The 22,052-nt window shown below is 36.5% G+C and overlaps 2 protein-coding genes and 1 long non-coding RNA gene across 3 annotated transcripts; 2 read left to right on the top strand and 1 right to left on the bottom strand.

Moving 5' to 3' along the window:
* Window positions 1-4,118: 4,118 nt before the first annotated feature.
* On the bottom strand, window positions 4,119-7,334 carry LOC108166551 (uncharacterized). The gene is made up of 2 exons (XR_001776902.1): window positions 7,249-7,334; window positions 4,119-4,392 (listed from the first exon to the last, which is right to left on the bottom strand). It is a non-coding gene; the product is annotated as an uncharacterized LOC108166551 (long non-coding RNA).
* Window positions 7,313-11,875, top strand: LOC103470652 (arrestin domain-containing protein 3-like). The gene is made up of 7 exons (XM_017306492.1): window positions 7,313-7,660; window positions 8,836-8,868; window positions 9,148-9,208; window positions 9,458-9,608; window positions 10,114-10,210; window positions 10,295-10,551; window positions 11,434-11,875. Exons 1-7 carry the CDS (start codon window positions 7,399-7,401, stop codon window positions 11,665-11,667), a joined length of 1,095 nt encoding a protein of 364 aa, XP_017161981.1. The 5' UTR covers window positions 7,313-7,398; the 3' UTR covers window positions 11,668-11,875.
* Window positions 11,876-16,814: 4,939 nt separating this feature from the next.
* On the top strand, window positions 16,815-21,713 carry LOC103470435 (arrestin domain-containing protein 3-like). Its single transcript, XM_008418875.1, has 7 exons — window positions 16,815-17,381; window positions 18,233-18,274; window positions 18,550-18,610; window positions 18,854-19,004; window positions 20,224-20,320; window positions 20,405-20,661; window positions 21,272-21,713. The coding sequence occupies exons 1-7, from the start codon at window positions 17,120-17,122 to the stop codon at window positions 21,524-21,526; spliced, it is 1,125 nt and encodes a 374-aa protein (XP_008417097.1). The 5' UTR covers window positions 16,815-17,119; the 3' UTR covers window positions 21,527-21,713.
* The last annotated feature ends 339 nt before the right edge of the window (window positions 21,714-22,052 follow it).

Genomic DNA, 22,052 nt, shown 5'->3' on the forward strand with positions numbered 1-22,052 from the left:
CATACTTTGTATTGGTCTATTACATGGAATCCCAGTAAAAAAAATACATCTAGTTTGTGTAATGTGACAAAATGTGTGAAAGACAAAGAAATATGAACACCTTTGCCAGACACTTTAATCTACTTTCTAGAAATGATGAAAAATTACTTTTATTGTTATAAATGCAAAATATATAAGATTTTACCACCAAATCTAAAAAGTCAGGTGTGTGGTTCATCTTATATCATTCTGTTTCCCTCACTCCATCTATGTTCCACTTTACCAAGTATTTTTTTCTTGCAGTGCTTCCACACTACCGCCTTTTTCTTTTCCATCCTCTCTTCTCTTCAGCCTACTGCTGCTCACTGTCAGACTTCTTCATTTTCCTCCAGTTTTAACCCACCACCTCCTGCTCCTCCCTCCCCTTTCCTCTCCATCTAAATTGCAAATAGCAGCAGTGCCGACTGCCAGAAGAGCTCCTCAATGTCATTAGAGCTGACCCTGTGGATTAACCAGCGGAGGGAGGTGCTGTGCACAAAGTACAGATCAATAAAATGCTTATCCTCTGGGTTCTTTTACTTCACTCTGGATTTAGATCTAACTATCTCAAATGTTTACTCCAGTCTTGAAAAAAAAAAACAAGCAGCCAAGGTTATAAATGGCTGATGCAGTTTGAATGTTAATAAAAAAGCATAAAGAGCGAGGAGTGACGAAAGGATGGGTCTCTACGATCATCATTTGGCCGCGACGGTGAGCTTTGTAATAATGACTGAAACAAGTTGCATGGATCTGACGGATCAATGAAAACGCCAGTCACTGTTGTCAGGATCAGCCAACTGTTTCATGAGGACATTTAAAAGTGAAGATGATGAACCATGGGGGCATTCGTCTTTGTGTGGTTGGTGTAAACTCGTTGGCTGACCTAGACGCCATTATCAGAGACTGATGAAGCTAAGTGCAACAAGAATGCATTAAACCATTTTCTACAAACACATAGAAACAAACCCGCACAAGCCAAATGGACATGGGGAAAATTTGTTGCCACTGCAGGTAAGAAAAAGTAGAGCTGTATTGCAGCAGCACAACGTCACATTGTTTTTGTTCTTAATAGATTTGCTTAGCAGGGACAAAATGTTAAGAGTAAATATTGTTTAAGACATCGCTTGTTGTACAATCACACATATGCACGGTTCTCTAAAATCTATTGGCACTAATTAGAACCATGTGCTTTACTGATGAATATTTGGGATCAGTGATGCTGCTTGTTTCTCTTTCAAAGGTTCTGAGTGCATTGGAACGGAATGATAAGCTTTCTGAAATATCACAACATCATAAATAAAAATATGAGAACCCTGCCTGAAAGCTAAACATTTTTGGTTGTTGAGTCATCAATAAAAATCAAATATTTGAATATCCAGAACTTTAACTTTACAGCAAATGCTTTTTCAACTTAACTGCACTAGCGTTAGTAGTAGCGTACCAATCAAACGCTACTGCTGTATGTCCATACACTTTTAAAAAACATTCCAGGTCAGCTTCATCTTGTTCTTATTACAAACGACAGGACTTTGTTCTGGCTGAGAAAGAGACAGGAGGTAAACACAACAGATCAGCAGAGTGTCACTGTAAAGATACTGACTTCAAGTACAGTCAAGATTTATAGAAACCTGTACCAACAGATGTATTGTGCCAAAGCAGTGTGTTAAAACACTGCTCTGGTCTAATCCTGAAATATATTTAGTTTGGCAAGTCTAAAAACGAGAACAACAAAATATTATATCAAAGGTTTATTTTTCTGAAACTGTTGTTACTGGAAAAAGAGCAGGTAATAGATATAATGAAGGTTTTTTTGTTTAAAAGGCGACACTGTGACACATAGTCCATCAAGTTCTGTGCTGATACTAGTATCTAAGTGTTTAGGGCCATCTAGTGGTTGATTTTAGAAGAGCCAAACAAGTACAGAAAATAATTTATTAACATTTGATATTATTATTATTATTATTATTATTATTATTATTATTATCATTTAGGAGGAGGGAAAGAGCGTTGTGTTTACATATCTTCAAGGAGATTAGAAATATGCAGCCCTTCCAAGGCAAAACAGGAAATTCCAATTCATAAACAGAAAGTCTTAGGTCGAGAAGATTATAAATTTCAATCTTCCCTAAAGTCTCTCCGATACATCCGAGTTCCCAATTATCCAAATCAGTCTGGTCGTTCCACTGAGCCGAAACTAGCAAAAGTTCTTAATTTTAATGTTTGAAAATGCCACAGAACATTGCATCATGTTATCCATCTTTGAAAACATGAGAGGAAAGTAATGTTTTCAAATGATTGTACCTTAGAAGAATCAAATTTAGTGTTCCCTCTTCTGCTGTTTCCCCAGAATGTTGACTAAGCTACCCTCCAGCATGCATGCAGTTGTAGCTCCAAAACTTAAAATTTGTTTATTCAAATTGTTCAGACAGGTCATCTGAAAAAAAAAAAAAAACGCCTCCTTCAAATCCCAGATTAAGTCACTGTCATCCTCATCTTTGATTATGGGTAAGTTGTTCTTTAGCTCATTTTTCAATTTTTATGTTAAACGTGCCTTATGGAATATCATCCCAAATATTTTCTCACAAATTTGATGAAGATTGTTGCCATGCCTCAATATTTCCTTTGAAAGAAAAAGCGTTTGTTTTACAGTTCTGCTCATTTTTCCAGAGATCTCGAGAAAAACGGAGATTTGTGTCCGATGCAGAACTCAGACTTAATTTTGCTGCAGCTCCATTGCATTGTTGTTGCGCTCTTGGTGCCATCTTAGTGTTTAAAATTCTCAGGAGGAGATTCAGTGCTCCATCCACCATGCAGCCTATGGGCCGAGCTCAAGCAGAACATTTCAGCTGGATTCATAGGAGGAGATTTACCTGGGTCTGATGACCGTCTTCCAGAATGTTTCTCCTCGCTTCCTTCCTTCTGTGGGTTAACTTACTAGCTACCGGAGTTAAATAATCTGCCACAAATCACAACCGTTAACGGTTGTTCTCCTCATTCACTTGATTCAGGTGTATTGAAGGAGGAGTGCATTGACACGTTGCTGGATAGCAGACCTTGAAGGCTGGACTTGGTTACTCCTCTTTTTTTAAATTATTGATGACTAGTTTTACTGTCCATTGGCATACATAGTTATTTGTCAATATCCTTTATAAAAAGTGTTATTATAGTGATCAAACTTTTCCTGTACTTGTTGCTGCTCTTTTGTTAATGCATGTTTCCACAGGTGTTTTGATGATTCATCTTTGACGATGAGCCCCGAATCTGAGGTTGGATGACCTCTCTGCCATCACTGTGATCTTTAACTCTATCTAAATATACTTTGGGGTATTACCAAATATTCATTTTATTTATTGTCAGAAGGAAAATATTTTAATTTTTTTAGGACGAGGAGTAATTTACAGTAAATCTCTCTATACTGCTGTAGATTCTTTTGCACCATTTTTGACTGATGTTTGTGTGGGAGAATCCTTTGGAGCTTTTGTAACCTTTCGTAAAATCATGGTTTTAGATCAAAGCAAATAAGCAAATGTCAAGAATGAGAGAAAAAAAATTATGCTCAATAAATTGATTATATATACAATATTTTTAGTGGGTCTACAGATAAGGAGATGTTAATTGTAGGGCCATTTAAACTCCTTTTAATACCAACACCTTGTCTTAATTGGGCTTCAACGCTTATGTTTTATCCAGTGCTATGGAACAGATTTGCATGTTGTGTTTGTAGCTTTTTCTTTTGGCCAATATTTACCTTTCTTCATAATTGTAGCATGAAAGAAGAGGGGCTATAGAGTTTCTATGCAATGTAACTTAATTGAGATTGGATTTATTTTGTTTGCTCTGCATGACGTACATCTGAACTATTATGAAAGAAAAGATAAACAAACAACTGGAGAATCAAACCTTCCAGGTTTTCTGCAGCACCTCTGTCACTGTGATGGTTTTCTGCAGGTGCCGCTCTCAGGATTGAACTTCAAGACATTGTGCTGCCTGTGGTGTGCGTCAGGTCCCATCACAATGACAGTCAGGTGGGAGAGGAAAGCCTTTAAACCTGGTATGATTGCCTTCCCCGGATCTGTTACTTAACACACCACAATATATAATTATTTTAATTTAATTTTATTTTTTCCATCAGGAGAAACGGCAAAAGCAATGTGCATTTTTAGCAATGCTTCATCTAGAACGGTTACTCCAACTGTCACGCTCCAGCAGCACCAGACGTTCTACACCCACAACAGGACGAATTGGACAAAGGTGGTCAAGCAGCTAGCCAGTGTCACTGGGAACCCCCTCAGTGCTCACACATCAGATGTGCAAACTGAGATGCCGCTCCTTATTCCCTCATCTGCACCCCCGACCATCTCGAACTGCATCATCCTGCAAGTCGAATACATTTTAGAGGTTAGTTCCCCAGAAGGATTTATTATTTGATAACTCAAAGTTGTAAGGTGATCTGGCTCGCCTCAGCTTTGTCTCTGCTGTTTTATTTGACAAGAGCTAATTTCGATTAGCATGACGGTATTCATTTCCCAGAGCCTCAGGGTGTTCTTGTTTCTTGTAGGTAAGCCTCTGTCTATGGGGATCACGTGACGTCACTGTGGTGTTTCCCATCGTGCTCTGTGAATTGCCGGCATACTGGCATCCAGCAGGGTATTAGTGAAATGCATAAATGATTAAATGAATTCTAAAAGTTATAGAATGTAAGAGGAGATCCACTCAATTTGTCTGCTTACAAGGTGAGATGTTGTATTTAAAAGTTAAAGAAAACACAATTGTTGTATTACATCTTTATCGGTGTGTTCAGATTTTTATTTTTGTGCTGGTTTTATGTCTTTCCATTGTTGAACATCATCTATGTCTATTTGTATTTGAGTATAATTTGGAATACCTTCATAGTGTCACTAATTTGTTCTCCTCTATTACTACATAATGGCTGTTGCATTTTTTTTTTCACCACTATTCTTCTACACTGTGCCTTTAATCTTTTCAGTTATTTAAATGCTTTTGTAGATTAAGATTTTAGTCTGAATGTAATTCCTAATGTCTGCAGTTTTACAAAGACAACATGCCAAAAGCCTGTGACTGTGTGTTATAAAGTGCCTCCTTATTTCCTCTATGCTATTAGCTAAAGGAAGCAAAACAAAAACTCTGTTGATTACTAAATGTCTAAAAGGAATAATGTGGGTCGACATGAGCACATCCTGACAAGCAGCACTTTCATTGTTGATCCTGCATTGTGTTGGTGGGAAGTTTCTAAACATTGTTCAGTAATCCTGCCAGAACTGTGTTTGACACATATAAACAACTTTTTAAAACAGTTGTTTATATGATAGTGTTTTTAAAAAGTTGCATATAAATAATATAGTGTAGTGGAAAAAGGAATTCTGCTCTAACTTGAAGATGTGCTCTTTGTATGAAATTAGCAAAAATGTGCTTTAAGTTTTTTTTTGTTTTTTTTCTCTCTGGGTGCTTATCTAGAGATAAGATGTGCTTTCGTATTGTCTTGGTCGTGTGTATCGCTTATTATTTAAAGTTAAATATTGGATAAAATGTTAAATATTATTGCCACACATTATTTTTAAACTATCTTCATCTATCATCTTTTAACTATCTTTTTTCTTTCTCTTAAATTTTATAGTAAATATGACCACATCTGTATAGTTACTTATGCTCAGTAAGACTTTAAGCACTTTGTGTTGCCTTGTTGCTGAAAATGTGCAATATAAATAAAATTATCTTTATCTTTAATGCACCCAAATGTGTTTTTCATTAATTTATTGGATTTGTTCTTATATCTGAGAATAAACTACATAAATGTTTTTGTTTAGTCAAGTTCAGAAGAATTTGCAAACTGGATTTCTTTCTAAGAAGACAAACATTCAAAACAACTAGACATAATTTAAACTCAGTCATGTTACTCGCTCAAAGCAATATGTTGTATACCAAAATTAATTTTGGTTTTATGCACTTATGCATGCTCATTAGTGTGTCATGTGGTTTCTCTTGCATGGTTGACGAAGGTAATGTGGTTTAAATATTAGCAAAGTGTTTGTATCTTTATTTTCCGGCACACCTTGGAACATAAAATCGCTGACTTTATTATCTTGCCTTGCTCGGCTTTTGTTTGCTGTGTCATCATGTTTGCTAGTGTAAAGACCTTCTTTTAAACTAATATACAAGGATAGTTGTTTCTGTGAAATTGCTTCCCATTCTGTATTTTTAAATATATGGTAGTTATGACATATGCCACCACATTAGAGCTTTCAATCTATTTTATAAGTTTATTGTAGTAAAGGGGAATGAATACAAATATGGACATGCCACAAGTTTAAATATGTAACCTATCTCTTTTCTCCCAATTGTCTGTCAGTCCACCCATAAATTGCTATTAAAACACCGTAGAGATTAAAGTTAAAATATTAGAAAAGTTCAAATTGTAAGGCACTCCTTTCTGAAAAATCTCCACTTACTCGAGCAGCTAAAAGCAAATAATAAAAGTACTTAGTTCATTAATGAAATTACACACATTTCTCTATGATCAGTCATTAAATCAACTTTTAATTTCTAATACTGTAATCAAAGCCATTGGAAGCCGTTTTCTCATTCAACATCCAGACCCTGTTTAGATTGACTCACAAACATTCATACAATTTACTTTCAAATGCTAAAGTATTGGAGATGAATTATAAACAAGTCATTAAACACTAATGAGTATACATCAAGTTTACAGCAAATGTTCAATCATTACCATGAACACACATTTATTGAACCAAATCTGTAGCTCTTGATTTTAGGAACATAGCAGCTGTCGGTAAATGTGATCTGTTAAGGGCAGGTCATTAAAAAAAAATACAATTTCACAATACTATAAAGAGGCTGATTGACCATATGGAAATCTTTATCACGTGGAAAGTTTTTATTGTATGAAGATAAGATAATATTTGAGACATGTTGGAAAGTATTGACCAATAAATGCAAAATAATATGTCCTAGATTTGACTGCTAAAACTTGCTTTACTAAAGACAGATAGACTGTAGAAAAGGTAATACATTTGAGTAATTTCTTAATACAACCATAACTTTGCATAACTCTCACCAGCTGCTCATTTTGTGAATTTTAGCATTTTAGTATGTTGTAAGGATTAGTAAGGATGGGCTCAAGATCTAATTCTTTCCCCAAAGTCTCAGCTTTTATCAATATAAAACAACATTTAAGATAAGACAATGGCTTACTGTGATGGCAGGAGGCGGCGCTGCACATAAATCAATCCAGTCCTCTTCKTTGTACAGACACGCCCTCCTACTGTAGGCGGAGGGAGACGCCTGCTTTTAGTGTCAGGTTTCCTCATCTGCCATCGACTTTGGTGCGTAAATCCTGTCAGGATGTCGTCGTCAATAAAGAAGATAGAAATTACTTATAACCCCATCAATGTCAGCAATACCTTTACAAACGGAGACATTGTTTCTGGTCAAGTTTCTGTGGAAGTGGCCAAGGATTGCCAGATCAGCTCCTTCTACATCAGGTTTAAGGGGAAAGCTGACGTCTTTTGGTCGGAGACCCACGGTCAGACCACTCATACGTACCACGCCAAAGATAAGTACTTCAGCGTGCGGCAGTACTTCATCAGAGACTCAAACAGCAAGGGTGAGGCTTATTTCTCTGGGTTTTCTTAGAAACAAAGATGACAAAACAAACAACCATAAATAAATAAATTTAAATAAATAAATAATTTGTTCAATATTATTTTAAAACACAAAATAATATTGTGTTTTAGAATAAAACACAATATTTTAAAACACAATATTTTGTGTTTTAAAATGGAGCTCCAGTTGTATTTGGAACTGGAGCTCCAAATACAACTGGAGCTCCAAATACAACTGGAGCTCCAGTTGTATTTCTTTTTGTTACCCAAAATGGATAGGAAGAAACTTTTAAAGGTAGTTCTGCTTTCCTCATGATTAAATCATGGCTAACATGAACCAGAAAAAAAAAAAGAAAAAAAAAGATTTTTGTTAATATCGCTAACCATACAAGCAATTCTGCGAACCATCATTTATTGGAACTTTAGGAAGCGTTATTTCTCCTTTGACCCGCCATTAAATGATAATAAGCGCAGAGTTAAGCGTCAACAATTTTGCCCTAATAATAAAAACAACAACAACAACAACAACAGCAACAACAACAACAACAATAATAATAATAATAATAATAATAATAATAATAATAATAATAATAATAATAATAATAATAATAATAATAATAATTTTTAAAACATGGTTTCAAAGTGCTATACATTACATTGTAATAAAAGAATGCATAAAACACACAACACAGGTAAAAATATTGTCCAAAATCAGCAGTAAAAAACCAAGATTATATCACTATAGAGATATAGTGATATAAGCGTAATTAATTTGTAATAGAAGAATATGAGATGGTCCATAAATGATGCTGCTGATATTGCAGATGAAAGCTATGTTCTGTTTTAAATATGGCTGAAGCTAAAAGAAAAAAAAAAGTTAAGAGGAGAGTTTAACTATTTTGTTAACAACTATTCAACATGTGTTTCACATGGAATAGTGACCAGCTGTATCAAGAAAACAGGAATGATCAGAATGATTCACAGCAACTTGCTTCCTCACGTTAAACATTTTTGCACAATGTTCTGGATTCTTTATAATAACAGGTCACACTGTGAAATATTCATAAAACAGTTTTTGTTTTTTGTTTTTTGCCATTAAAAAATATTTATTTTAAATACTGAATTTTTGGGTCGAGCTGGTTTCATTCGTTGCATTGTAATTCCTGTTTGTCTGCAGATGACCAGATTCCACACCAAAGTGGAGAAACTTGTAAGTCTTTGTATTTCTCTGTCAGGCTTTTGTTTTTTTCTTTTATTACAATGAAAACATGCCAGTGGTTTAACTTTGCTTTTTGTAATAATAACACACATTTTGACATGCGTCCAGGTTAGAAAAGCTTTATATGCGTTGGTTTAAATGAGAGCTGCAGAGCTTAAATGGAATTTTATCTGGAAGGCCATCCCAAAGCCCCCCACAAAGGAAAATTAATTGTGTTTTCTTATTTTTCTTTTCTTTTGTTATACTTCTTTGTTTTGTATTCCTTGTTAGACTCCAATGTTGTGCGTCCACGAATCCATGTGTATCCATTCACCTTTCAATTCCCTCTCCAGTAAGAATCAATTCTGATTGTTTTTCTTTTTTTTCGTTAGTTATTATTAAGGCCACAATGTCCTACATATGCATTATGTTGTGGTGGGGTTAAATAAGGACACTTGAATTAATATACCATCTAACATTCTTTTTTTTCTGTTTTTTTTGCTTGTCACTTTTAAACCTGTCTTTCATTAAGCCATTTATAAAAAATTAAGAACAAAAAGTGATTCTCACTGTTATCTGTCTCTGTGTTTTTCCTCGTTAGGAATATTCCCTCCACCTTTACAGGTGCAGACGGTACAATTGTGTACTTGCTGGAGGCTGTTTTGAGCAGGTCGATGAGGATGGACAGCAAAAAATCAACCATGATCAACTTTGTGGGAAGAGGAGACTTGAACCCAGTTCCTGGATTAATGGTATATTTGACATCTGTGCCATATTCTGTCTCTTTAGATGTCAGGAGCATTAAAAGATGATTTAATGTAGTCCCCCACACCCCCCACATAGTGCCTTTAGCAATATCTTCTAAAATAAAAGGTATTTTCTACATTCCACATCCTTTTAATATGAACTCATCCAATTGTACAAACATAGATCTGAACTTATTCACCTCGGTTTTACTTACTGTATATTTTCACATTAAAAGTTTGCCAGTATACGCTTTAAGTGTTACCAACCTAATAACTGTAGAAAGCTACAAATGATAGCCATGAATTTTTCACTTGGTTAAAAGTGTTAGCATGAAAGTGATCACTTTCTGCCCTTTGTATTTTAGATCCTGACTTGACCAAAATGCATGTTACTTATGTTGCCTGCCCCTTGACATCTATCTGCAAACTTTACAACATTAGAAAGACTGTTATGGTGTTTAAGGTTCCCACTTGTTTTCTATTTGCATTTATTACCTGAGCTGTGTTGTAGGAACCCCAACATGAAACTATGGATAAGAAAATGAAACTTTTCACCTCAGGAACTGTTGCCATGGATGTAAATCTTGAAAAGTCGGGCTTTTTCCAAGGTGAGACACTTTTATATTTGACAATGACTGCGATTCTGGAATAGTCTTATACCAGCTACTCTGACCATTTTCTTTTTCTCACAGGGGAAGGATTAAAAGTTAAGGCCTTCATTAAGAACGATTCATCTCGTGAGATCAAGCCCAAATACTGCATATACCAGAAGCACAGCTTCTTTGCCCAGGGAAAGAGAAGAGTTCACACAAAAGACCTCATTAAAGAGGTTGGAAAACCCATCCCTGCTAAAGCCTCAGAAAATGTCACACATGTCATCGCCATTCCTCAGGATGTGGAGCCCTCCATTCTCAACTGCAGCATCATCAAAGCAGAGCACAGACTCAGGGTTAGTATCAGCATTAAAGATATTTGAATTGCAACAAAAGCTGTGTTGCAGAAGCCACATGTCAACTCAATGCTTTTCAGCGCCTGGTCTTATAATTTATGGTGCTTTTCCAAAGGCGTGTCTTATGTGCACAACACGTGAAGAAAAAACCAGGGCATAGGTTGATTACCGCAGCTCATTCAAACGGAGCAGATAAATAGGAACTGTAATAACACCTGCATTTCCGAATTATAATCAGTTCTATTCTGAGGTTAAACATTTCCAATTATCTAGAAATAACTTTTAATTATTTCTAGACAATGTAATGGTCAAGAGAAACACCATGTGATTGCAGCCTATGTCTTTGTGTCTAGTTTTTACTTTTAGAGATTTGCCACCTCTTTTCAAAAAACCAGAGCATTTTACATCCAAATCTCTAACTTTTTCTGATTCCAAAATCCATCCATCCATTTTCCATACACCCTTGTCTCTAGTGGGGTCGGGAGAAGTGCTGGTGCTTGTCTCCAGCAAACGTTCTGGGCGAGGGGAGAGGTTCACTCTGGACAGTCTGTCGCAGGCCAACACAGAGACAGACAGGAAAAACAACCATGCACACACACCTAAGGACAACTTAGAGAAACCAATTAACCTGACAGTCATGTTTTTGGACTGTGGGAGGAAGCCAGAGTACCCAGAGAGAACCCACGCATGCACAGGGAGAACAAGCAAACTCCATGCAGAAAGACCCCAGGCCAGGAATCGAACCCTGGACCTTCTTGCTGCAGGGCAACAGCTCTACCAACTGTGCCACTGTGCAGCCCTGATTAAAAGTGTTAGATTTAAATGCTTTGAAATTTTCTTAGAAGCTGGAATCCATAATAAAAACAGCATCCCTCTCCCCAGGTCTACCTTGATGTGAAGTACGCGTCAGACCCAGAGATCAAATTTGACATCGTCATCCTGCCGGTCCATCAGGTCCCTGCTGTGGCAACGGCACCAACAGCTGCTTCTGACTTTGGAATCGGACCATTTGGGAGCTATGGAAATCCAAACCCTCCCATGTGGGGCTTTGGACCCCAACAACCACCACCAGGGTATCAACCTGCTGGTCCTCCTCCTCCTTATGGGGCACATTGAATGTACCCTCCTCTGAATGAATTTGCTGATAAATATTAAACACCTTTACTGTTGCTTTTAAAGAGGAGAAAGATAAAACCAAAAATATACAGCAATTTTATGTAGACAGAACATTTATCACTGATTCTCTGTGCTTTCAATTTATATTTGTATAGAAATGTAAACTGCACAACGCCATGTCTTATAATAAATGTCTTTCTAATAATAATTGATTTCAAGTTGTGCATTTGCAGTTGAATGAACAGATTCTAGTCATTTTTTACTACATTTTTTTATCCATTTCCATGTGATTCTTTTTTCAGTTAGAAGCAACAGGACAGTTCAGGCTATGATTCAATATCTTCTTTCTTTATGGATTTATTTGGCCAATGACAAGCTAAAGTAACCCAAATAAAAAACTACAAGCAAGAGCAGGTAGAGGGATTGCTGCAAAATTAACAACATAATGCAAGCAATTATCTGCTCACCAGGAGCAGTGAGTGCTCCTGCTGCCCAGAAAAATTAACCAATTTGAAAACTTAATACACTGGACCAATAGCTAGGACCTATTAGGATGATTTATTATCATACATCCAATTAGGCATGCAATGCCTTTTACAAAGTGCTTTGAGATGACGTGTTGTCAATAGGTGCAATAACCTATTAAATTAATTGAATAAAATTAGAGATATTAGTTAGCTGGAAAGCGCAACTTCTTCACGGCATCTCTTCCAAAGCACAAATACACACAATTATGTCGTCATTCAACCTTGTTACACATTTCCCTTAGTGTTCAATTTCTATGGGTTTAATTCAATGCGTGGTTTACTGTGGTTTTTACGAACACTTAGTGAGTTTTATGTCCATAGTGCAAAATGGATTAACCAAGACAAAAACTGATGTGTTCAATACTTCTTTTCCCTGCTGTGTCCTGGGTATTGAGCCTAAAAGATCTAAAATACTGCAACGCCCTATACTACCAGAAGAAGGTGCTGCATGCTCTATACTACCAGAAGAGGGCGCTGCAGCATGAACGTGAGAGGTTCTGAAAAGTCAAATGTACTATAGACTCTGAAACAGCTAAATACCTTAAGCCTCTCCAAGTCCCTGCATTGGTTTCCTGTTTGCTCAATGATAGATTTCAAAACTTGTTGCTCTATAAGCTACTGAATGGCCATAGGAGAAAAGATATTTCAGTGATGCTGGTAAGGTAGATCCTCTCGTCATCGGAGACTTTGTCCCTCAGTGTTTTCAGGACAAGAACTAAACATCTAGTTTTTGTTTGAAAAACTTTGGCTTCTTTAAATCAAGTAGAAAAAAGCAGGACTCATTTCTGCAGTTTTCCCATGCAGCTCACATATGGACATAGTCGTTTTTTTCCCCCCTTGAATTTATTAACTCTTATGTTTAATATTTTTATGGGACGCTTAATTTATCTTTAATGTTTCAAGTGTCTTTAAGGGCTTGCTTGGAAACATGCTTTACCAACTAGACATAATTTAACCTCAGTCATGTTCCTTACTCAAAGCAAGATGTCGTATACCAAAATTAATTTTGGTTGTATGCACTTTTTACATGCTCATTAGTGTGTCTTGTATTTCTAGCATGATTTGCGAAGGTAATGTGGTTTAATTATTAGCAAGGTGTTTTATCTTTATTTTCCAGCACACCTTAGAATAGCGGTTCTCAACGTGGGTGGTACCGCCCCCCGGCGGGCGTTCAGAGGACGGCAGGGGGCGCTGGGGAACATTTTTACAAAAGGGGGGCCCTGGGATTCCTTTGGGGGGGGGGGTTTGGTCGAAGGTAAACTTTAAACCTTAAATGCACAACAATACCAGTCTAGATTTTGAGCAACTTGGTAAAACTGTATTGTGTAACATTAAATCATGCTTGGCTGCAACTGTATCGATGGCAGATCTTCTTCTCTTCAGTGATGGTTAGCTTCTGTTAGCTTTCTGGCACAGCTTCGTTTTCCCTCTACTGGTAGCTTCACTGCATCAGTTCAGCGTTACACCGACTGATGACGTTGCTGTGATTCACTTTGTCTGGTGTCTGATTTTCAAATATTTTATGCTTCATTGAGGAGTTTTATATATATTGGCAGTTCTGTGATCATGTTAAAGCAGCAACTTATATTAGAAAGTGTTTTATTTCCGTTTGAAAGCTGCCCGCTTCCATCGAAGGACAACAGAAAATCGCTTTTACAAGCATGTAATTACTAAAATCACGATACCCTCACTGTGTCTCCCTCTGAAAAATGAACCGATTTAAATAAAGAAATCCCTCCATGGGTGATACCACTATACAGAGCGTTCATTTTATAGCGTTAACACCGGTGCTGTAAGTGGTCCGGTATGAAACGGGTGTGATAGAACAACACAGCACTTTTAAATTTCAATAGTCAGAATACCAAAATTGTTTCCGTTGTTTTAAAAAGTTTATGTCAGTCTGTCTTTTTCCCATCGATACTAACCGACCGCCCTGCACCTTTGGGGGTTAAAAAAAATGATGCCCACATTGTGCAAAACTCTGAAAGAGGAGAAGCGGGACATAAAACGGAGCGACGAACTAGATGTGAATTATGGCATAAAAACAGAGAATCAGACGCTGAACAGTGAAAAATCAACACTTGATGTGAAACACATGACAATTAGGCGGCGCAGCAGGTGATGAGTGAAGATTACTGGTGGTCAATAAATGATAAAATAAATCTAGCAACAGAAAAAAAAACTAAAGTGGACATAGTTTCACTTTATACCCCTCTTGTGGATAGTTTTATCCACAAGAGGGGGGTAAAACTAATAAAAAGGAAACTAAATGGAAATGAATGAAGAACAAAATGCAAGAATAAACTAAGAAACTAAACTAAATACAGAAGAATAAACTGGTATGGCAAGACCTTTCGAGCAATAATTAATACAGAGGATCGTATGGCAAGAATAAACCGACACTATTTCCAGATAAAAGGTAAAATAATATTGTTGAAATGTCATGGGTCTGTTGAGACTATATCTAATACTGAGAATAAATATATCTTTCAGACCATAACAGTAAAGAATGTATCACTTATTTATGTTTTTAATTAGATTTGATATTTCTTCAATATTATTTTTCATGTCAGTTTTAATGTCATGAAGCTGACGACTCCATGATACTTTCAATTTCACTCATTAGGATTTGATTAAGAACCAGATTTGTTACTTGTAATTTCTGCCCAGTAAAACTATTAATCTATAAATCAACAGACAGATCTATATAAAGATATAATCCATGTTTCTGTCTCATATTTGTATGGCATTAAAAGGATCTGGAACTTTTGTTTCTCCACTGAAAGCTCTGGTTTGCACAATAAATGCCATGTGGGTGAAATTTTATGGATGATACTCTGATGTCCCATTCTCCTGAAGGCAGCACAGAGCTGCAGTACCAGAAACTGACAAACACTGAAGAGAAGAAGAGCTATAGTTACAGTTCTATCCATGTTTTAATGTTGCAGAGCTCAGTCGTTTTGCAAATAGATCAAAGTTTAAACTGACATGTTGTACATCTTTTATCTTTTTATCATTTGTGTAATATTTAACAACTAGAAAATGGAAAAGAAGAAGAATATTTTTTCCATTCTGATTGGCTGCTGTTACCGATTTTAAGTTGAATGTTCATTGCATTTTTCATAGACGCCTGGGAAAATAATTTCTATTCCCATGGCTTTTTTGTTCTCTGGGGAATTATTTTTGATGATAAATACAGAAACAAGCATAAAAATCAAAACATCTACAATAGCGATAGTAATATTAATAATATAATAAAATGATAGTCAGTGTAAAGTAGCCTACACATTCTTTGGTGGGGGGCGGTGAGGAACCTGGATAAAGGCCCAGGGGGGCACTGGCCTGAAAAAGGTTGAGAAACACTGACTTAGAACATAAAACCGCTGACTTTATTATTCTATTAGTTTCGAAGTTACCAAATTGTTCTGTTGTACAATCTTTTCACACTCAGCTTTAAGTCTATCAGACTGGTGTTACTGCTTTTTTGGAAACACTGTAGATAAAGTAAAAACAACCAAAAGATTCTTGACAGATTAGATTTTAAATGACAAAATGCATCAATGATTCCTTTAATTATTCGCATGAAGACTGTTGGTCCTCATGCGAATAATGTTTTTATCTTCTTTTTTTTTCATCTCTTTCAATGTCACATGTTTTATTTTTACTTTTTAATTTCTTTTAATTTATCTTTCTCACTGTTTCTTTTTCTCACTGTTTATTCAATGTCACATGCTGTTTTAATGTAAAGAACTTTGAAATGCCTTGCTGCTGAAATGTGCTATACAAATAAAATTTGATTGATTGATTGATTGATTAAAGCAGAGGTCATTTTTCAGCTTATTACCAAGTCAGAAGGTGCAAATCAAACACAATCTTCTGCATCGTTGACCACATGGGGTGTCTGGTTTCTTACAGTACTACACACACAGCAGATGGTAGCAACTCTCCATTGGCTGGGTGAGCAAATCAGTGACACAAAACTTGTTTTGCATGTCAGTGAAGAGAAACTCTATTAGTTTGAGTCCCATAAGTTGCACCCTGGAAGGAGAGCCACATTGCACACAGACCCCTGACCTCAGTAGGAGTCAGTAAGATGCAAAAGAACCTTTGGACCAACAGGGATCTGTTGAGTTCTTCATGACGTACGCACAAATAACTAAGCCCTGAAAGGTGAATCTGTATGTTTACTTTTCTGATGTGCAGATGCAACTTCCTCACAGCACTGTTCAAAATGGAGAATGAAGCTTATTTTAAATTATGTTAATAATATGGACTTGTCCAGTCAAAGATAAAAAGTTGAATTATGTTACCTTGACTTTTTTTTTTCTTAAATACACGTTGGCTTAGATCATCTGATTTTAGTTAACTGCGATGCATTATGTTGTTAGCTTACTGCTCTGTCATTTTTAACCTTACGTGATGAAGCTTTGTGAACTGATAAGTGCCAGTTAAATACCAACTCCAAACAGCATGAATTATGTTTAAATTTTACTTGTCGTTTCGAAATTTATTTTTCCAAATACAATTAGATATGCAGATCTGTATACAAATACTGTAAAATACAATGAAACTGTGCAATCTGGACAAAAGTGAAATTATTCCCATAATAAGGGCAGAAAATGTTTGCATAACTCTCACCAGCTGCTCATTTTGTGAATTTTAGCATTTTAGTATGTTGTAAGGATTAGTAAGGATGGACTCAGGATCTAATTCTTTCCCCAAAGTCTCAGCTTTTATCAATATAAAACAGCATTTAAGTTAAGACAGTCGCTTACTGTGATGGCAGGAGGCGGCGCTGCACATAAATCAATCCAGTCCTCTTCTTTGTACAGACACGCCCTCCTACTGTAGGCGGAGGGAGACGCCTGCTTTTAGTGTCAGGTTTCCTCATCTGCCATCGACTTCGGTGCGTAAATCCTGTCAGGATGTTGTCGACAATAAAGAAGATAGAAATTACTTATAACTCCATCAATGCAAGCAATACCTTTACAAACGGAGACATTGTTTCTGGTCAAGTTTCTGTGGAAGTGGCCAAGGATTGCCAGATCAAGTCCTTCTACATCAAGTTCAAGGGGAAAGCTGACGTCTTTTGGTCGGAAAAGCACGGTCAGACCACTCATACGTACCACGCCAAAGATAAGTACTTCAGCGTGCGGCAGTACTTCATCAGAGACCCAAACAGCAAGGGTGAGGCTTATTTCTCTGGGTTTCACTGCAGGAAGAAGTTCAAAACTGAAAAAAGTAGGAAGTAGTAAGCTGTTGTTGAAATAAAATGTTGTTCGGTTTTGTTTTAAGACACAAAATAAGAGCTTTTAGATTTATTTCGTTTTGTTACCCAAAATGGATAGGAAGAAACTTTTAAAGGTAGTTCTGTTTTCTTCATGTTTAAATCATGGCTAACATGAACAGAGTTTTTGTTAATATCGCTAACCTTGCAACCAATTATGTGAACCATCATTTATCGTGACTTTAGGAGGCGCTATTTCTCCTTTGACCCGCCCTTACATTGTAATAAAAGAACGCATACAACACATAGCACAAGTAAAAGTTGTCCAAAATCAGCAGCTAAAAACCAAGCCAAATAATAGTAATATAGTGATATAAGCGTAATTTGTAACAGAAGAATATGAGATGGTCCATCAATTAATCTGCTGATCTTGCAGATGAAAGCTATGATTCGTTTTAAATATGGCTGAAGCAAAAAGGAAAAAAAAAGTTAAGAGGACAGTTTATTAAATGCCTCAGAGGTTTTAACCCTTTAATTTAAGGCAGTCATATGACAATAATTTCTGTTAACAACTGTATGAGAATGAGTCACAGCAACTTTCTCATATACAATTTTTTGCATGGTGGCGCAATGATCTGGATTGTTTATAATAACAGGACACACTTTGAAACATTCATAAAACATTGTTGTTTTTTTTTTTGTTTTGTTTTTTCCCCCCGCTGTTTATAAAAAGTAGTAATTTTAAATACTGACTTTTGGGTCAAGCTGGTTGCTTTTCATTTATTGCATTGTAATTCCTGTCTCTTTGCAGATGACAAGAAAACCTTGATTGCACACCAAAGTGGAGAAACTAGTAAGTAACTTGTAACTTGTATTTCTCTGTCAGATTTTTTTTTTATTACAACGAAAACATGCCAGTGGTTTAACTTTGCTTTTTGTAAAAATAACACATTTTGACATGCGTCCAGGTTAGAAAAGCTTTATATGCGTTGGTTTAAATGAGAGCTGCAGAGCTTACATTAGATTTTATCTGGAAGGCCATCCCAAAGCCCTGCACAAAGGAAAATGAATTGTTTTCTTATTTTTCTATTCTTTTGTTATACTTCTTTGTTTTGTATTTCTTGTTAGACTCCAATGTTGTGCCTCCAGGAATCCATGTGTATCCATTCTCCTTTCAATTCCCTCTCCAGTAAGAATCAATTCTGATTGTTTTTCTTTAGTTATTATTAAGGCCACACTGTCCTACATATGCATTATGTTGTGGTGGGGTTAAATAAGGACCCTTGAATTAATATACCATCTAACATTCTTTTTTTTTCTGTTTTTTTTTTGCTTGTCACTGTTAAACCTGTCTTTCATTAAGCCATTTATAAACAAATAAGAACAAAAAGTGATTCTCACTGTTATCTGTCTCTGTGTTTTTCCTCGTTAGGAATATTCCCTCCACCTTTACAGGTGCAGATGGTAAAATTGTGTACTTGCTGGAGGCTGTTTTGAGCAGGTCGATGAGGATGGACAGCAAAAAATCAACCATGATCAACTTTGTGGGAAGAGGAGACTTGAACCCAGTTCCTAGATTAATGGTATATTTGACATCTGTCCCATGTTCTGTCTCTTTAGATGTCAGGGGCAAATACTTGAATTAATTTGGTACAAAAATATGCTGCATGCTTAAATCAACAAAACGTGCACAGACTAATCCAGATATCCTCAGACACATAGATCCAAGCACACTCAGTGTGAATTTGAGAGCATGTGAGGAAATGCCAAGCAACCACAATGCTAATTGGTTCACATCACACATAATTTGTGCAGATTTGTGCACTGATTAGATGAAACATTTCCTGTTTGCATTGGAAAAGGAACTGTTTGTTTGTGGTTTTAGCTGTATGTGTGCAGTAGCTTCAGTTGCATTTGGAAAACTGTCTTTTGCTGCAAACGATACCTTAATGTCTGTTTGTACAACAATGCTACTTGGATTAACCAGGCTGACAAATGGTTTCTCACCACCTGTGACTGGCCACAGTCCCAAGCACAGATCCAACATAATTGTTCTAGAAAACATAAACAGCTGATGAGTCTGGCATCTTGGACCAGGAGAGTAACAGCGGTGCCTCAGGACAACTCCAACTTGCCTCCTTGCAGCAGCCTGGTTTTATTGAAAGTGGGGTGGGGGTCGGTCATAAAACAGAAACTTAAAGATAAGGAGTAGAGGGTTCCCTCTGAACTACCTGAAACCGGTTTATCCAAGGACAGGATGGTGTACCCCACCGTGTTTCAGCTTAGAGCAGAGAGACAGACAACTTATTCATGAGATAACTATTTGCAAAACTTTGACACCTCTCGTACCGTTTACGTAGCCCCCTCCTTTAGCAATATCTTTTAATTGAGTTGAAGCCATTGTCAATAAAAGGTATTTTCTGTGCTACATTTAACATTCTTTCATATGAACTCATCCAATTGTGCAAACATAGATCTGTAGTTTTTCACCTTGTACCTTGGTTTTGCTTACTGTATATTTTCACAATATTAAAAGTTTTCCAGTATATGTTTTGAGTGTTACCAACCTAATGACTGTAGAAAGCTATAAATGAATTTTTCACTTGGCTAAAAATGTTAGCATGAAAGTGATCACTTTGTGCCCTTTGTGTTTTAGATCCTGACTTGACCAAAATGCATGTTACCTATGTTGCCTGCCACTGGATATATATCTGCAAATTTTACAACATTAGAAAGACTGTTATGGTGTTTAAGGTTCCCACTTGTTTTCTATTTGCATTTATTACCTGAGCTGTGTTGTAGGAACCCCAACATGAAACTATGGATAAGAAAATGAACCTTTTCACCTCAGGAACTGTTGCCATGGATGTAAATCTTGAAAAGTCGGGCTTTTTCCAAGGTGAGACACTTTTATATTTGACAATGACTGCGATTCTGGAATAGTCTTATACCAGCTACTCTGACCATTTTCTTTTTCTCACAGGGGAAGGATTAAAAGTTAAGGCCTTCATTAAGAACGATTCATCTCGTGAGATCAAGCCCAAATACTGCATATACCGGAAGCACAGCTTCTTTGCCCAGGGAAAGAGAAGAGTTCACACAAAAGACCTCATTAAAGAGGTTGGAACACCCATCCCTGCTAAAGCCTCAGAAAACGTCACACATGTCATCGCCATTCCTCAGGATGTGGAGCCCTCCATTCTCAACTGCAGCATCATCAAAGCAGAGCACAGACTCAGGGTTAGTATCAGCATTAAAGATATTTAGAAAGCTGAAGAAATGTATTTATGATTTTAAATATTTAACAGCAAACCAAACTGATCATATCAGCCAAATGAATGGGTTTGGAAAGTGAAAGTAGATGGACGCTTTTTTTTTTTTTTCCATTTAAAGGCTTGCCACAAAAGCTGCGTTGCAGAAGCCACATGTCAACTCAATTCTTTTCAGCAACTTCTCTTTAAATTTATGCTGCTTTTCCAAAGGCGTGACTTATGTACACAATACGTGAATACAAAACCAGGCTGATTACCGCAGCTCATTCAAACGGAGCAGATAAATAGGAACTGTAGTTGTAATAACACCTGCATTTCCAAATTATATTCAGTTCTGTCCTGAGGTTAAACATTTCCAATTATCTAGAAATAACTTTTAATTATTTCTAGACAATTTAAAGGTCAAGAGAACCACCATGTGATTGCAACCTAGATGTCTTGCTTTTACTTTTAGAGATTTAGTACCTGTTTTTAAAAAGAACTCTTAACTTTCTTTGATTAGAATGTGTTAGATTTAAATGCTTTGAAATTTTCTTAGAAGCTGGAATCCATAATAAAAACAGCATCCCTCTCCCCAGGTCTACCTTGATGTGAAGTACGCGTCAGACCCAGAGATCAAATTTGACATCGTCATCCTGCCGGTCCATCAGGTCCCTGCTGTGGCAACGGCACCAACAGCTGCTTCTGACTTTGGAATCGGACCATTTGGGAGCTATGGAAATCCAAACCCTCCCATGTGGGGCTTTGGACCCCAACAACCACCACCAGGGTATCAACCTGCTGGTCCTCCTCCTCCTTATGGGGCACATGGAATGTACCCTCCTCTGAATTAATTTGCTGATAAATATTAAACACCTTTACTGTTGCTTTTAAAGAGGAGAAAGATAAAACCAAAAATATACAGCAATTTTATGTAGACAGAACATTTATCACTGATTCTCTGTGCTTTCAATTGATATTTGTATAGAAATGTAAACTGCACAGCGCCATGTCTTATAATAAATGTCTTTCTAATAATAATTGATTTCAAGTTGTGCATTTGCAGTTGAATGAACAGATTCTAGTCATTTTTACTACATTTTTTATCCATTTTCATGTGATTTTTCTTTCAATTAGAAGCAACAGGACAGTTCAGGCTATGATTCAATGTCTTCTTTCTTTATGGATTTATTTGGCCAATGACAAGCTAAAGTAATTTACAACTCACTGCTCACAGTGAGTTGTGCAGTTTGTGACCCAAATAAAAAACTACCCAGATGTTTAGCCACTGATCTGTAGATCAGTTGATATAAGAAGATCAACATAGAGGTTAAAATGCTTTTTCACTACAATAGCAGTAAATCATAGGGATGCTTCAAT

This window comes from Poecilia reticulata, linkage group LG9 (assembly GCF_000633615.1).
Source record: "Poecilia reticulata strain Guanapo linkage group LG9, Guppy_female_1.0+MT, whole genome shotgun sequence".
NCBI lineage: Eukaryota > Metazoa > Chordata > Actinopteri > Cyprinodontiformes > Poeciliidae > Poecilia > Poecilia reticulata.